The sequence below is a fragment of the Lynx canadensis genome, chromosome C2 (assembly GCF_007474595.2).
Source record: "Lynx canadensis isolate LIC74 chromosome C2, mLynCan4.pri.v2, whole genome shotgun sequence".
Lineage (NCBI taxonomy): Eukaryota > Metazoa > Chordata > Mammalia > Carnivora > Felidae > Lynx > Lynx canadensis.
In genome coordinates, this window is record NC_044311.2 from 156,893,667 (window position 1) to 156,910,361 (window position 16,695).

Genomic DNA, 16,695 nt, shown 5'->3' on the forward strand with positions numbered 1-16,695 from the left:
GGACAAAAACCAGGAGAGCTTACTTGAAAAGATGTAAATATTTTAGTGTTCTCTCCACTTCCCCTCTTGCTTGCATTTGTAATTTAAACAGATCTTGATTTACACTTTTGTGTTTCCACCCAGTAGAACGGAGATCAGATTCTGTGCCAAGGACGCGGAGGCACCGTTTGCTTGCAAAGTCCCGGGCAGGATGAGGTGGCTCCCACTGTATGTGCCGCTGTCACCTGCCTCCTTCCTCCCTGGGCTCGTCCCCCATGGCGAGCCAGACACACAGCAACACCAGCCTGGCAGAGGCCACTGTGTACGTCTGGGTCACTCCAGGGGGAGAGAAGCTGCGTGGGGTGGCGCCCGGCTGGCCCCTCCCCCATGGGTAAACTGAGGCTTGGTGATCAGGAAGTGGCAAGTGGGACTCCTGCGGGCCGTTGCCTGTTAGCCTCTTGTGTTCACCAGGCCTCTCCAGAGCATCAAAACCGCCAGGACGAGATGTGTAGAGACGAGCTTTGTCACAGGGACCGGGTGCAGAGGATTTCAGCGGCTGCTGAGGGCCACCGGCCGGGGGGAGACCTGGCAGGGCCGAAGGTGCATTCCGGTCTGAAGGCGGGGGAATCCCCCTTGCCGGGGAGGCTGGTCTTTTGTTCCATTCATTCCAGTCCTCCCTTCACCTGATTGGGTGAGGCCCCTGCATTGCAGAAGGCCACCTGCTTTATCCAGACTCCTGTGATGTGTGTTAATCTCAACCAGAAACATCCTCCCGGTTGACACATAAAAGTAACCATCCCGGGCCGACCTCCCCTCTCCTGTGTGGAGGCACCTGTGGAATAAGCCCCCAAGATGACCACCCACCAGTGCCCTCTGCCGACCCTGCCCGAGGGCTGCCCGCCCCCCGGCAGGCCACCCCAGCCCGTGGGGTCTCTTTCTTCCTTGTGTCAAATCTCAGATAAAATCGGAGGCCCCGTCCCCCGTTGGCCCTAAGAAGGTCTCGTCTCCCCACGACCCCTCTCTGGGAGTGCAGGACACCGCTTTGAATCTGAATTTCAGGGGAACAACAAATACTCCTTTAGTGTATGTTCCGTGCAGTATTTGGGGTTCACATATACTAAAAACAGCATCCGTGATTCAGATTTAGCTGGAGAGCCTGCATTTTTATGTGGCACCCTCGGCCGGCTGTCCCTGGACCGGCTGTCGCCATCACCACCTGGCCCAGACCTCCCTCGAGCCCCAGGCCCCCCTGCCCTCTGCGGCTCTCCCTGGGGAGGGACATCCTCGTCCGGGGTCAGCTCCAGCCCTCCCCGAGGCACACGGTCCGCTTATTGGCCTGAAGGGGGCTCAGAAAAATCTCAGCTTTTGGAAATCCGTATTGAAATCCCAAACCTGGCCTGGCCGGAGGAGGCGTGGGGTAGGTTTCCTTCCTGGGAGCGGGAAGGGCACCCCGTTCTCACATGCACGTGGCCGTGGGGAGCCAGACCCCGGCGACAGCTGGGGCTGCGCCGTGCCCCCTGCTCTGTGATCTTGGGCAAAGATCACTGAGAGTTGAAACTTGAAAGACAGAAACAGCAGAGTACCAAACCAAGGGTGGGTCCCTGAGCTCGGGCAGTGGCCCGGCTCCACGTCCCTCCCCGGCCCTCGCTCTCCTGGAGCCCGTGGCCACGGGTGATGGAATAGGCCTGGCCTGGTCCTCACCCCACAGGCCTTCCCAGCAAAGGCTGCAGCACATGGCCGTTCTTTTACACGCAGACTGCGAGGGCGTGTGTCCTGTCGCGCCCAGGGAGGCAGGAGGCCCCCGCCGGGCAGGGCTGGGGCGTTAGACATGGGAGCCGAGTGAGCGCGGGCCCCGAGGAGGTGTCCCCAGTGCACCCCGCACGTCCACGAGGCCAGTGCAGTGACCAGGGAGCCGGCCTGCGTGGCTTTGCATGGGGTGGGATGGGGTGGGACCCAGTCCCCGCACCGCTGGTTCCTCCCCAAAACCGACCCCCGCCGCATTCCTGGCTAAACCGAGGCTAGAAGAGGCAGCGAGTCCCTGCAGAGGAGGGGCGCCCTCCGGCTCGGTGACCCGGGACCCGAGGGCACATCCCACCGCGCTGGCCGAGTGAAGCGTCCCCCCCCACAAACACGCAGACGCCTTCAGGCCTTTGGTAAAGAGCGTCATAAATATATTTCTGTACAGACAGTATACAATAAATAGCCGGTGTGAGATACGTGAATCCGCGTGAAGCCTGTGCCCGCGCCCGGGTGGGCCGGGAGGACCGTGGGGAGGTCCCGCTGGTTCTGAGGTAAAATTTTGTATGAACTTCTCCCTTGAGGCGAACCCCGGGCAGCCCGCCCGGGCTCGCAGGGCAGCACCCGACTCCGGCCCGACCGCCCGCGGAGCCCCCAAATCCGCCGCGACGGTCACCGGGGCAGAGGTGGACGGACGGCCCCCCGGACGAGGGCCAGGGCCCGGAAAGGGCCGGCTTCTCCCAGGGCTCCGGGGGGGGGGCGCCGGTGCCCTCACCCCGTCCTCAGCTTCAGCACCCGGGAGCGGGGCTCCTTCGCGCTGGAGTAGACGAGGTAGGAACCCGCCGCGGTGCGGAAGGTCTCCCAGTCTCTGCAGCCGAAGGTCGGGAGGCTGTGCACGGCCACGAACCCTTCATACCCCTGCCACCTGCCGGAGACATACCGTCAGCCTGGCCGGCCACAGGCAGGGGGGGGCGAGGTGCGCTGGGCGTCCGAGCGGGACCCTCCGGGACCCTCTCCGGGCCTGCTCCTACCCCTCTGCCCCCATCTGCCCCCCCCCCCGGGCTGCACAAGCTCTCCGCACCACAGTCAGCCTGCAGAGAGGGAAACTGAGGCAGGAAGGGGGACACTGCCCTGTCCCAGACCCCGCAGCTCCTCGCATCCGTCCCGGATTCTGCCCCTGGTCCAGAGTGCCGTGTGGCAGGCAACCCCCCTCAACGGGCAGGGGGGACGTGGAGGGGATCCCGGTGGTTCCAGAAGGTTCATTGTAGGGGCTGAGCCAGGGCCTCCCCTACTCCTGGGGTCGGTGTTGACAGTGAGCACGTGCCCTCAAACACATACCTGTCACCACAAGGGCATCACCATCGTGCCGTCTGTTTACAGGGGGCTCTGCAGCCCGGCCCCCTCCCCACTTTGGGCCCCCACACCTGCCCACCATGTGTGGCCATCAGCCGTTCTAGGGTTTGCCACCCAAAAGGGGTTCACTGGCGGTGGCTTCACTTTCTAGGGTGGGGTTCCCACGGTGGGCAACTGGGTCAAAGGGCACCATGGTTTTCATTTGGTATTTGCCCGGAAACTTCCCAGAAAGGCCTGGGCAGGTCCTGTTCTGACGGGGAAGGAAGGGCGGGGCTGTTCCGCAAGGGGCGGGGCCTTCAAACAGCCTTTAAAGCTGGGGAGGCACCGTCCTTAGGCTTTGAGAGAGCAGCTCCTAATGTCTGCTCTACTCAGGTGTCTGATTTTCTTCCCGTGATTCCTGTTCGTGCCCTTGCCCATTTTTCCAAATTAAAATTAGCTTTGATTAACCTGTAGGGGTTCCTCTTCCATTAAATGTGTGGTCAAAAGTTTTCTTTTTAATTTTTTTTTTTTTTTTTTTTTTGAGAGAGAGAGAGGGAGACACAGAATCCAAAACAGGCTCCAGGCTCCGAGCTGTCAGCACAGAGCCCAACGCGGGGCTCGAACCCACAGACCGTGAGATCATGACCTGAGCCGAAGTCAGACACTTAACTGACTGAGCCACCCGGGCGCCCCAATAGTTTTCTTTGTGAATAGGATGCCTTTTCCCCCAGAACCCTGAAGTTTAGGGTATCTTCCCGGCAACCTTGCACAGGCCTTGTTTTTTTTTTTTTTTCAACATTTATTTATTTTTGGGACAGAGACAGACAGAGCATGAACGGGGGAGGGGCAGAGAGAGAGGGAGACACAGAATCGGAAACAGGCTCCAGGCTCTGAGCCATCAGCCCAGAGCCCGACGCGGGGCTTGAACTCACGGACCGCGAGAACGTGACCTGGCTGAAGTCGGACGCTTAACCGACTGCGCCACCCAGGCGCCCCTGCACAGGCCTTGTTTATGGAGGCGTCGCGCCCTCCTGGGTAAGCTTGCGGTCAAAGTTGTCTTAGCTTTTCTGCTAATATTTCTGTTGTTTACTTGCTTACAGTTAGATTTTTAATCCCTGTAAAGTTTATTTCTGTGTATAATATGCAGCAGGGTATGGCTGTGTTTTCCTCCAGACGGATAGGAAATTATACACAATTACTTATTAAGTAACACATAGCACATGCTTTCCTCATTGACTTGAAACACATTTATCACATTAAATGTTCGTAAATTGCTGGCTTCTCTTCTGGACTATATGCCTTCCCGCCTGCGTGTTTAGTTTTCGCAGAAACCACCTGCTGTGTTTCCATTGTCTGAGGGCCTCCTCCCCTACTGTGTTTTTTCAAAATCTTGGCCACATTTGAAAATTTATTCTTCCACATGAATTTCAAAACTGCTTTGTCATGTTAAAAATTCTACTTTCTAGTAAATCAAACAGGCTAAAGAAACTTGGCGATTCTTCTAGTAAGGTATAGATGACCAAAATTGTCTGGAGAACAGGTAAAAGAAAAAACTGACTTCACTGATAACCCTGGGAGAAATTGGGCAAGTTGTTCAAGAGATGCTATTGAACGCGAACAAAGTCCCAGTGGCTTCATAAGAGAATTTAAGCCAGGACTGCCTGGATGGCTCAGTCAGTTAAGTGTCTGACTTCGGCTCAGGTCATGATCTGACCGTCTGCGGGTTCGAGTCCCGCGTCGGGCTCTGTGCTGACTGCTCAGAGACCGGAGCCTGCTTCGGATTCTGTGTCTCCCTCTCTCTCTGCCCCTCCCCTGCTTGTGCTCTGTCTCTCAAAAATAAATAAAAATGTAAAAAAAAAAAAAATTAAAAAAAAAAGAATTTAAGCTAACCACAAAGAAAGTAGATACATCTTACTATTTGAACTATCCCAGTCTGGGGGGGCAGGTTCAAAACGTCATGATCAACAGCTGGAGATTGAAAGGGAAACGTCCCAGGTGTTGTGCTCACACAACTCGAAAACCTCCCAGAGGCGACTTCAAGACAGCGCCCCGGTGCGTGTGTGAGGAAAGGCAGGACATCTGACATGGGGACAGAGCTGCCACAGTCCTGGACGGGAACATTTCGTAGAATGAAATATCGCGAACTCTCAAGGCACGGTGTCGGAATACTGTGCCTGCGGCCAGGATCCGACGGTGGGGGCGTCTGCGTGACCACCGGGCCACCCGGCTGACCCCGGGGCATGACCCAGACTCGGCCTGCTCTGAGGGGACCCACAGACTGCCCGCCTGTGCCTGGCTGTGGCCGGCGCTCACCCCACTGCCGACAAACCCACGCTGTGTGGAAGGGGGTGGCCCTCGGAGGCTCCTTACCTGTAAATAATACTGTTTACCAGGAAGGTGTTCCCGTCGAAGGAGTTTGCGACCACCAGGAAATAATCTTCTCCCACCGAGAAAAACTCCCAGTCCAGAGCGCTGTGGAGACAGGTGAGCAGGCATCAGCGGCAGCCGGCGCTCTGGCTTCCAGACCGTTCCCTCAGGCGCAGAACCCCGGGCCCGCTGCCCACCCCAGATCCAGAGCGATTTCGTCACACGGCGCGTGGGTCCGTTCCAGGGAGGTGCGAACTGGTCGTTCACTTTAAAAACGTTTTTTGAATTTAAATCATAAAATACAAATGGCATAAAATTTTCATCCTGTCCATTTTCAAGCATACAGTCGAGCAGTGTTAAGTACATTAATAACACTGTCTAACATCGCCACTGTCCGTCTCCGGAGACTTCTCGGGTCCCCAAACGGAGCCTCTGTCCCCGTGAAACACTAACCCCGCGCCCCCAGCCCTGGCCCCCACCCCGCTCCCCGTCTCTGAATTGCGAGCTCGAGGGGCCTCGTACGAGTGGAACCCACAGCGTTTTTGTCCTTTGGTGACTGGCCTATCTCTCTCGCTATGACGTCCTCGAGGTCCGCCGTGTGGTGGCCTGTGTCACAGCCCTTTCAAGGCCGGATGACCCTCCACCGTGTGGAGGGACGGTTTGCTTATCCCTCCGTCCGTCCACGGGTGCTTGTGCTGCCGTGGAACGAAGGCGAAACTCCGTCACTGTGAAGAGGGGGAGCCAGCGGAGAAGAGGTCCCCAGCTTGCGGTCACTCCGCGGGGGCGTGCAGAGCCCCTGGAGGCAGGAGTGAGGACACGGGCTTGCCCCTCGGCTCCCTGCTTGGTACCTGCTCAGGTGCCGACACAGAAACTTCCTCCTGCGTTCAGAAGCTCTGTTTCTCATCCCACGCCCCACCCCCTGCCGCCGCACTCCTCTTGGATGGGGAGGCCGAGGCCACCGCTGTGTGGCAGGCGGGATGCGGCCGGGCGCCCAAGGCCAGGCCAGTGTGTCTGCGTCCAGCAGCTCAGAGCCGTGGGCTGTTCAGGGGGTGGAGGGCCACCCGTGTTACTGCGGACTTGCCTCTGGGCTCCTTCCTTGTGGGGGCCGAGGCGCTGGCCTAGAGCAGGGGGCTCACGCGGCCCCCGGCACACTCGGGGGCATCGCCTCTTCTCTTCCACCACCAGGTTCTTGTCTAGGGCCGCCTCCAGTGACGGCCAGTTATGATTCGGCTCCAAAGTGCTCCCCGAGGAGAGGCCGGCCACGCCTTCGCCTGTGCGGTGTGGCCGCGGGTGACGGGCAGGGTGGTGCCCCGGGAGGTAGTCGTCCAGAGGCGGCGGGTTCTCGAGTCAAGGCGCGTGGGACTCACGCTGTCTGCACCAGACTCCTAGCAGAGGCCAGCTTTGCTTTAACGCGGTAGAAACGGAGGCGTCCAGCCGTGAGTCCCTGCTAAGCCCCCAGAACGGGTATATCTCTGTCCTCCAGAGCCACACCATTTGGTCAAGGTGGAGAGACCCACATGTCCATCATCTAGGGGGTACACAAAACGGATCCGCCCACGCATAATGGAGTATTCTTCGGCGAGTGCTGACACACACCGGAGCGTGCGTGAACCTTGAGGACCGCGCTGAGAGCGGCCAGGCACCAAAGGCCACCTCCCATATGACTCCACGTCTTGGAAACATCCAGAATGGGGAACCCCGTGGAGACAGAAAGTAGAACGCTGGTTGCCAGGGTTGGGGTGGGGGCAGGAGGGGCAGCTGAATGGTAGGGGTTCTTCTTGGGGTGATGGAAACGTTCCAAGTTACCTGGTGGTGGTTGCACATCTCTGTGAATTTAGTAAAAATCACTGAATCGCAGCCAACCAACCAGTCACAGTGTTGGAAAGCGGTGAGAGCCGAGCCCACAAATACAGTAAAACCTTGGTCTGAGAGCGCAGTTCGCCCTGGAAACAGGCTCGTCATCCAAAGCACTCGTATCTCAAAGCACATTTCAAGAACCGCTGGCTCAGCTGGGGTCACGTGACGCTGGGCGTGTGGCAAGACGTCGCGCGTTTGCCAAGTCGAAGCTTATTCGAGACGGTTGCTCGTCGTGCAGACTCGCAATCCAGAGGCCACGGAGTCCGTCAGCGGGCCCAGCGGGAGGTTCGCAACGTGTTGAGGAGTGAGGCCACGTCACGCCCCCAGCGGCCGCGCACCGCGCCTCAGGCGGCCGCCGCGTGTGCCCTGGGAGTCTCGCGCCGGGCTCAGAGCCGTGTCGCCTCCGCCGGGTGGGCCCCAGCGGGCGGCGCAGGCAGCCGACGCCTCAGAGCCCCTGGGACGCCGTGCCCTGCCCTTCTAGCCGGCCCCCAGCCTCGAGGCGCACCTGCAGGTGGTGATCTCCTGGAACCTGACGAAGGTCTGCGCGGTGACATTCAGCTCGTAGATGACCGAGTTGATGACGTAGGAGTCGTTGCGTGCTTCCATTTCCACGTCGTAGCTGTGACTGTTGGCGACGGCCAGGAAGACCCTCTCTCCGATGTGAAACACCTCCCAGTCCGCGGCGCCGAACGTCTGGGACAGAAAGAGGAGTGCGGGGGGGCGGGCGTGAAGAGAGGCCCTCGGAAGGGTCCCGGCGCGGCCGCGGGGAGACACCCCTAACCCGCAGACGCGGCTGGGGCCCCACTGCGCTGCAGGCACCAGTCGGGTGGCAGTCCCCGTCTGGCTTCGCTCGCTTTCCCGGCCTCGTCGCCACCACTCCTGTCCCGAGGGTGGGTGCCCAGCTGCACCCACGCCCGAAGAGGTCATCTGTGCAACGTGCCCCTTAGCCTTCTGAGTCCCCCACTCCCCCATGCGCAATGCTGCCCCTCCAGCTGCTATGACACCTCTTCCAGGGAACCCTCCCTGCTTCCTCCAGTCCTGGCTCTGAACTCGGGAGCAGCCTCTAGATACTTGTGTTCCTCACCACACGCTCTCCCTGGCCTGAGGCTTTCTTCGGACCCCGTCGGCAGCCCCGTCTCTGGGCTCCCATGCAGGCTACAAATCACTTACAGCCCTCGGGGGTGAGACGCACGTGGCGCAACGGGGCCGGACTTGGACCCGAGTGGCGAGCCGTGGAGCCTTTGCCCCGACCTCCAGCTGCACGCGCTGATTTGCACGTGGGGCCCACGAGGAGGAAGTTCGTGTCCGGTTTTATGGCCAGCATCTCAGGGATTGTGGTGACGCAGGTGGTGCAGGGAAGGAGAGGACCCGAGGGGTCCGGGTCCGGGCCCTGGGTCTGAGCCCCGGAGGGAGAGGGCGGGGGCGGAAATAAACGGAGACATTTTCCCGGGAAAACCAGGGGCGGGCACAGGGAGAGGCCCTTTGGGCGACAGCAAATGGTAGGGACCGAGGAGAGGGAGAACGTGGTCGCTCCCCGGGGCGGGGTCTGTGGCTGATGGGAGAGCATGTCAACGCCCAGGGGAGCCTGAACCACGGCAAGTGCAGGCTGCCGGGCCTTCAGTTCCCATGTCCGCAGGAAGGGGGTTCTGTTGACCCCATCTGTCCCCACGGGCTGGTGAGAGCTGCAGAAACTCTCCAGTGGCACACTTTGCATTGAGGTTGTCTTTAAAAGTTTGCCTCCAGGGGCACCTGGGGGGCTCAGTTGGTTAAGTGTCCGACTTCAGCTCAGGTCACGATCTCATGGTTCATGGGTTCAAGCCCCACGTCAGGGCTGACAGCTCAGAGCCTGGAGCCTGCTTTGGATTCTCTCTCTCTCTCTCTCTCTCTCTCTCTTTGCCCCTCCCCTGCTTGTGCTCTGTTTCTCTCTCTCAAAAATAAACATTAAAAAAAAATTTTTTTTGAAGTTTGCCTCCTGACTTTCGGCTTCTGATGGTGGCAGAGGGCTGCCTGTTAGACTGACCCCTGCCGAAAGCAACCGTAAACACGACTGTGCATGCAACTATCGGAAGGTTCTGGAGAGTGGCCAAGGGCAGGCAGAAACCGGAGGGGCCGTGACCCTTGAACAAAGGGAATCACATGCACAAGGTGTGTGCTTGTCTGACTTTTCCTCTGAGGACTGTCCTTGTCCCACCGCACGTGGGCATTGCACTCGGGTGGGTGCGGCAGGCTGACTGGCTGGGGGTCTTGAGGGGAGAGTCTGGAGTCCCCAGAGTGTCTAGAGACAGAGGGGAATATCCGAGAGAGGAGGGAGGCACAGAAGGGGGAGCCCTGATGTCTCCCCGTTAACCTCTCTCAAGTCCTTGTCTGGCTCCCGAACTGCACACATGGGGCGAGTTTCCCGGGACCCACAGACAAACAACAGGCGAGAGGCCAGAAGCGTAAGTAGAAGGCAAGCGTGACCCCTGATCAAGAGAAAATACTGGACAGAAATGTACCAACGGTGCCAATACTGAAGCTGCACAAGCCACGATGACTCTGATGGGAGTGTAGGGAAAAGGGCTGGGACGGGGAGCCACCCGGCCGGCCGTCCAGAGGGCGTCAGGGAGCCAGAAGGGAGACCCCTGGCGGTCACCCAAACTGAAACACACAAAGGGGATGGTAACAAACATGAACAGAATGGGGATAATGCAACGCGATCAACGCACATACAGCTGGACCTTCCAGAAGGAAAAGAGAACGAGGCAGAAGAAAACATTTAAATCAAAATCTTCCCACATTTGATTAAAAACACCAAACCACAGATCCAAGATCAGAGACCCAATGCAGTATAAACACAAAAATCCACGCCCAGACACGTGGTGCTCAAATCACTGAAACAGAAGACAAGGCGAGAACCTCAAAGGCAGCGGGAGAAGACACATTCGCTACATCAGCGCAGGGACGGCCGTGCCTGTGACCCCGGACTTCTCACTGGAGACCAGCGGTGCTCAGCGTCAAAGGAGAAACATCTTCAAAGTGTGTGAGCTCTGAATTCTAAAACTGGTGAGATTATCCTTCACAAATGAAAGTAAAATGAAGCCCTTTTCAGACAGAAGTGACAATGATTGCCAGCAGCCCTGCTTTGCAGGAAAAGCTGGAGGCCATTGCCAGGGCTGAGGGCGGACCCTGCCGGGCCGAGCCAGGGTCTGCCGCACAGATGCTCAAGGGCGCTGGAAGGTGAGCTCTGGGCGTATACAGACAGCTGAGCGTTCACAGCAAAATACTGACAGATCCCGGGCGTCTAAAGCAAGCACACATAGCACACACATGTACACATGCACACACACGTGCACGCACACACATGCATGCACGCGCTTGCACACATGTACACATACGTGCGCACACACGTTGCACAGCAGCCTGACACACAGGCAGGGATAACATTATATTGTCACAAGGCTGTTACTCCTACGTTGTCAATAGTGAAAAGGCGTGTTGGTGGCATAGTGGTGAGCACAGCTGTCTTTCAATAATGAAAAGGCAAAAAAAAAAAAAATTAAAATAAGGACAAAAGACATTTCCCAAAAGAAAGTACAGAAAGCCAATAAATGCGTGGACACACGCCCCCTATCTTGAGTCCTCAGGGAATTAACAACTTTAAACCACACAGAGACATCACTTCGCACCCAATGTGTAAAAATGCTGACAAAAGCAAACGTTTTCTCCTCATCTGGAATCTTCCGTGGGGCCATGCTGGAGCCCAGAGGAGGCGCTCGGCGTGTTCTGGGTGCACCTGCCCGGCGGCAGGGGGTAGCGGGGAGCTGTGTGTGTGTGTGGGGGGGCAGAAAGCGTGGGGGTGGGGCCCGTGAGAATGAAGCGTGGTGGAAGGCAGAGGGTCCGTTCCTTCCTTCCAAGGCTAACTTTCAGCTTTTCCGGCCACCGAGAAAGCTGGAACAGGACAATAGATCCAGGATCTGTGTCCACAGGCACCTCGGAGGCAAGAAAAAGATTTGTCTTCGGTGCTTTGGGTCAGTGTCTGAGGCACGTTGCTGGGGAACCCCTGCAGCGTGCTAAGGACGGGAGGTCACCTCCACACATCTTGCCGGCCGCCGCGGCCCCGGACACAGGGACACTCCTCGTGTTTGGGCAACAGTTGGCTCTTAGCACCGTCCCCGCCCTGCACATTTTGGGGCCGTGCTCAGGGCCGGGGTCTAGGGGGATTCCTTTGTGTGGACTAGGACCGAGCCCAGGGGCGAGGGGATGCCCAAAGCCAAGAAGCGCGCAGGCTGGGGACCGGGCTGCTCCCCTGGGGACACTGCGTCCGGCCGGGGGGCGGGTCCCAGATTGTCCTGGCTGGGCCGGAGCTGGCCGTACGGCAGGAGCGTGCCTGTGACCCGCCACCGCGTCCCTCCCTGGCTACACAATGCCCAGCGAGGCCTCACGTGCCTGCCCCTCCTCGGCACGTCTGTCACTTTGCCCACGTGCAGATTCGGGATGTGCTGCCCCGTCCCCCGTCAGCCTCAGAGCCGAGCCAACCCCAGCTGCGGGACAAAGAACAAACTCTGGCCTGACGTGGCGGCATTCTCTCCACGCCCAGCAGAGGGCGCCATTGCCTGCCGTGACCCAGCCAGCAGGGCCCTGACGGAGGACAGGCCTCGCCCCGCTTGGGCTCCCAGGTCTGCTGCTCTAGAAACGGGTCCGGACCTGTTCCTGAGGAGCAGAAACAGGCGAGTTTCGGCTAAAAGAATAAGAGCCACAAGGACAAGGACAAGGGGCCAGGACACCTGGCAGTCACTGCCTCCCTGTGGGGGCCAGGAGCCGGGCTAAAGCTTTCTTGGATGAGCTTGTCCTGTCGTGGCTGTGGCTCCACGAGGTGGCACGATTTCCGTCCCCTGGGGCCACCTCACAACATCTGAGGAGGCTCTGAGACACTTGGGGCCCATGGAGTCTTCAGCCCCGTCCTCTCTGTGGCTGCTGCACGGGACACCTGCTCAGGACCCACGCGTGCAGAGTTCCGCCTGTGGCTCCGTGACTTCCCAGAAACCGAACGGGAGTCGTCAGAATGTCACATGCTCCCCCAGCCCTGTGCTGAAGAAGCCACGTCACTGGGAAACTAACACTTGCAAACGCACATGCTTGCACACACACCTGCACACACAGACCTGCACCTGTGCGCACACACGCATCTTGTACAAACACGCACACACACGCACCTGTATACACACATGCACGTGCCTGTGTGCACGCGGATGCACACACGTGTGTAGGCACATACACACCCGCGCACACTCACATACCCAAGACATGCACACGCACCCATGCACACACGTGTGCATATCTGCATGCACACATGCGCTTGGGCCCACCCTTGCAGTACAAGCGGCCGGGAGCTGCTCTGAGGACGGGATCTCCCCAGTCGCCACGGCTTCCTTCCAGCTCCAAGTGACCCTCGGCCTGCTCACCTGTCTTCAGTCCCAGCACGGAGGGGCTGCGGGAGGCTCTGGGAGCACAGGGAGAAGAGGTCCCGGGGGAGGAGGAAGGACGAGGTGTGTCTGGTGGCAGTAAGGCAGGGGGGAGCACTCAGGTGTGTGTGGTTTCGAGGCTCTCGTCCGCACGCCCACCGCCCTGGGGCGCCTGCCACGGCGAGTATGGGGGTGCCTCATCCAATCTGCATTTCAGATAAACAATGAGTTTTCAGTCTATGTGTATCCCATGCACGACTTGGGACATGATTTTACAAGAAATTATTCATTGTTTACCTGGAATTCAAACCGAACGAGGCATCCTGTATTTCATCTGGGCGGAGGGTGGCAGAGGCCCACACGAGGTCTCCCCGATCGTGGCCGTCGGCCGTCAGCGAGCCCTCCTCCCCGCACGGGGCTGCCAGCGGCCCTCACAGAACAGGGCCAACACCCTCGCCCTGGGCCGGAGGCCGGGCTCCCGTGGCTCAGAAGTGACAGTGGGGAGAGTCTCTACCTGGGGCTGCACCAGCCTGGGCACGGGGTGTATGGGCCTGGGGCCCGATGTCAGGCGGCTCCTGGATTCTAGGCACGTTAGGGACTCATCAGAGAGAGAAGAAGAACTTCCCACATCAAACAGCTCTGCCAAACCCTGCCTGGCACCCAGCAAGGTAGCCAGGCACCTGCTGGGCTGGGCGGGCCCCTCCCTCCCTCCTTCTGAGTGGAAATCCCCCGGTGCCCTGTCCCAACAGCCCCCAGCACGCGGCCTGGCGGGCTGCCCACGCACCTCACGGGGATAATGGCGCTTCTGGGGGACTCGGCAGCCAGGTGTACCTGGAGCCCCTGACAACCTCCCTCCAGGGTGGGTGGGCTCCCGGGAAGGAGAGGATCAGCTGCTGGGCCAGGAGGCCCTTGGGTTCTGGCTTCGGGGAGCAAAGAATCGAGGTCAGGGGGTACCTGGGGTGCAGGACGGGAGGCGGGGTGAGCTGCCAGGGGCACGCAGGCAGCTCCCCCAAGGGGTCCCGGGGGGACGCTGCTGTCCTCGTGGCATGCAGGTGGCCGAAGTGGGCGAGGGTCCCATCCCCCAGGCTGCCTGGCCGCAGAAGTCACCAGGAGGAAGCCCCCTCCCAGGGCTGTCCGGCGCACCGACCACCGAGGGGCACTCTTACGCGACCCTCCCCTCGGTAGGGCTCTGAACCCAACGTTCTGGCCCGTCTTCCAGTTCCTTCCCGGCCCTTTACATTCCCGGTGGAAGCTACGTTTCTGACAAACTTCAGCTTCACCCCCCCGCCCCACATACCCGCTGATAACCGGCCTGCCTGCCCCCCGCCCCAGACAACCTGTTTCCCCACACTTCACACCCTTTCTCCCGGGGCTCCCGTGGGCGCTCAGCTGGCCCCTCTGGCTCTTGGACCTCATTTCTGCCAGCGGCACATGCATCAGTCCCGCCTCCCACATCCACACCCTGACTTGGTCAGCCGCTCGCCTCTCCCCTCCATTCTGGGTCCACACCGGGTGACCCGGGCCCAGGCGCCACAGCTGGAGGCGGGGTTTCCCGTGGGTGGGGTTCATTCCTTCCCGGACACCCCCAGCTCTGGCCTTCTTTGATCTAAGCCGATGGGCCAAAGTCATTGGAGCTTTGGACCCTGCCAGCTGAAGGAAGGTTCTAGAACTCCTGGTGGGAGAGGTGGGGAGACGTAGGGGGTGAGGCTGAGGAATGCGCCCCAGGTGAGCCACAAACCCTGCAGCCCTGGGATGCCCCCGGCTCCCTCCCAGCACATCTGTGTGCACAGCCACTGCTCAAATGCCCCCCTGCCCCCCACTGCACCCCATGTCTGGCTGGTGCCTCCAGAAAGGGCCTCCTCAAGGTCAGCACCTCTCCACGTGCGCACGCCTTCAAAGCACCCCACCTTGCCCGCTTCAAAGCTCACGGTCACAAAAGACGTTACAAACTGCAAACCAAATCGTAAACACACGAAGGCATCACCAGGACCTAAAAGGACTTAAACGTGATGTGAAAAATGTTGGCAAAACATGAAAGTGGGATTTTGTGGGTTTGAGGTGTGGTCGAGGCATGAGGCGGTGTGGCACGCGGGAGAAGGCCTCCGGGCCGGGCGCGGGGCTGCTGTCGCCCGTCGGGCCCGGTGGTGGCGGTGCCCCCGGAGCTCTGGCTGCTGGGACAGCTCCAGACTGGGCACAGGCTGGTGCTGGCTCTCAGATGCCGCCCGAAAATGCAGCGTGGCCGCCCCCCACCTCCCGGGCCGGCTTGTCCACCGCCGCCCGTGTCGCTGAGGACAGACTCCTGCAACCCCAGCCCGGGAGTGCCTCCCACCTGCCTTCTAAGACCCTGGTGAGTCTGCTCGGCGGAGTTCAACACCTGTCCCGACCCTGTTGCAATAGGGGGACGGGGCGCACACACAGGCAGGGCGAGGAGACACGCATCCCCAGGGGCCCCTTCCAGGCTCCACACCAGCGATGGGGCCTCGTTTGTGCGCACTGGCTCTCGCACGTACCAGCTGTGTCCCCCACTGGGTCCCCTCACTTCCCAGCCTCAGTTTTCTCAGCTGTGAAATGGGTCTGAGGTGGAATCAAGAGCCAGTAAATGCAGCCGCAGACCCCCCTTCAATTATCTCTGTAAATGGCAGAAAGGCTTTTCAAAAGGGGAAGCAAGAAAGGTGGCCCTCAGCGGAAATCCCAGAGTGGCTGCATGAGGCTGCCAGCAAGGGGGAAAACAGTGTCCCAAGCACAGGGCGGGCCTCCGCGCCACCTGGTCCTGCCTGTTGGGGAGCCCCAGGCTGCCCGCGCCCGGCCTGGGCACCTGGAGACAGAGCTGCCCCTGCCTGGGTCCTGCGGAGACCCCTCCGATTCCTGCGAGCAGTGTGGGCATGGGCTCTTCACACCGCACTGCAGCTCTAGGATGAAGACAGGGGGCCCCACCCTCCTTCCACCTCCCCTTGCCCTTGGCCCTCTACTGACCAGCCCCAAGAGATGCACTCAGTGTCGGACCCCAGACTTTGTCCACAGGATGGCTCTAGAATCCAGACACCACTGTTCGCATTTCTAGCGTGCTGGCCTTGCCCCAAAGTCACTCTGGCAGAGCCGGGGGCCAGGCTGAGCTCACGCCCTGCCCGGGGATTTCAGTGGTGGGAGGAGCTCCGGGCCAGCCCTGGGACCATCCCCACGTACAGTCTGAACGGTGACGGCTCTGCCTATGGCTTCCCGCACACGTGCCCCAGAGGGCTGCCCATCGTGGCTGTTCAACAAGATGCTGGTTGCTGCTTCTTCCGGAATCCATCCCTGCTTCCCTCTTTTTCCTTCTTGGGGAAGGAGACCCCATCTCTGCACACGACCATGTCTTCCAGCCTCTTGCCGCACCCCCTCCCCAGCCCCCCACCTCGGGAGCCGTTCCCTCCTGCCCCGCGGATGCCGCACCTGCGACGCCGTCCCGGGGAATCTACCCACGTGGTCACTCCTGCATCCCGTTCAGCCCACCTGCACGGAGTCCTGCTTCCCTAACCTCCCCCCGTGCCATCTGGACACTGGTTCCCATTCTGGAACTTGCCTTCACCACCATCTTTGGTTGGAGCCACCAGTTCTGATTCTGATCTCCTGTGTCGGGCGTGACTCCCACGGGGCACACCTCCAGGACAGCACCTTCCCCTACTTTTCCCAGTGTCCCATGCAGCTACGCCAGCTCATGTGACCAGTGCCGGCCAGTGGGGCCTTCCCGCCTCTCCTGGCCGTGGTCGAGGCTCCGACGGTGCAGACACGTGGCAGGGGAGAGCCGGGAACCTCACAGTGCTTCCCCTGGTGAGGACTAACCTTCGGTGGCAGGAAGCCGCTGACATTTGTGGCACTCTGTGCCCCTCCTCCTACACAAAGCGCAGCAAACAGAATCCAGGCTGAGTGGTCTCCCCAGGATCACGGAGGGCAGATTCTGGGCCAGGGCGCACGGCTACGGGTGAGAAACTGGGAAAGTGTCCTA

The 16,695-nt window shown here is 59.9% G+C and overlaps 1 protein-coding gene across 1 annotated transcript in view; it reads right to left on the reverse strand.

Moving 5' to 3' along the window:
- Positions 1–2,487: 2,487 nt before the first annotated feature.
- Positions 2,488–16,695, reverse strand: part of TSPEAR (thrombospondin type laminin G domain and EAR repeats) — a 53,946-nt gene continuing 39,738 nt past the window's right edge. The window contains exons 9-11 of the mRNA XM_030328793.1: positions 7,778–7,965; positions 5,419–5,520; positions 2,488–2,641 (exon numbers count right to left, since the gene is read on the reverse strand). Coding sequence (XP_030184653.1) covers positions 2,488–2,641; positions 5,419–5,520; positions 7,778–7,965 — 444 coding nt within the window. The remainder of the gene's footprint in view (positions 2,642–5,418; positions 5,521–7,777; positions 7,966–16,695) is intronic.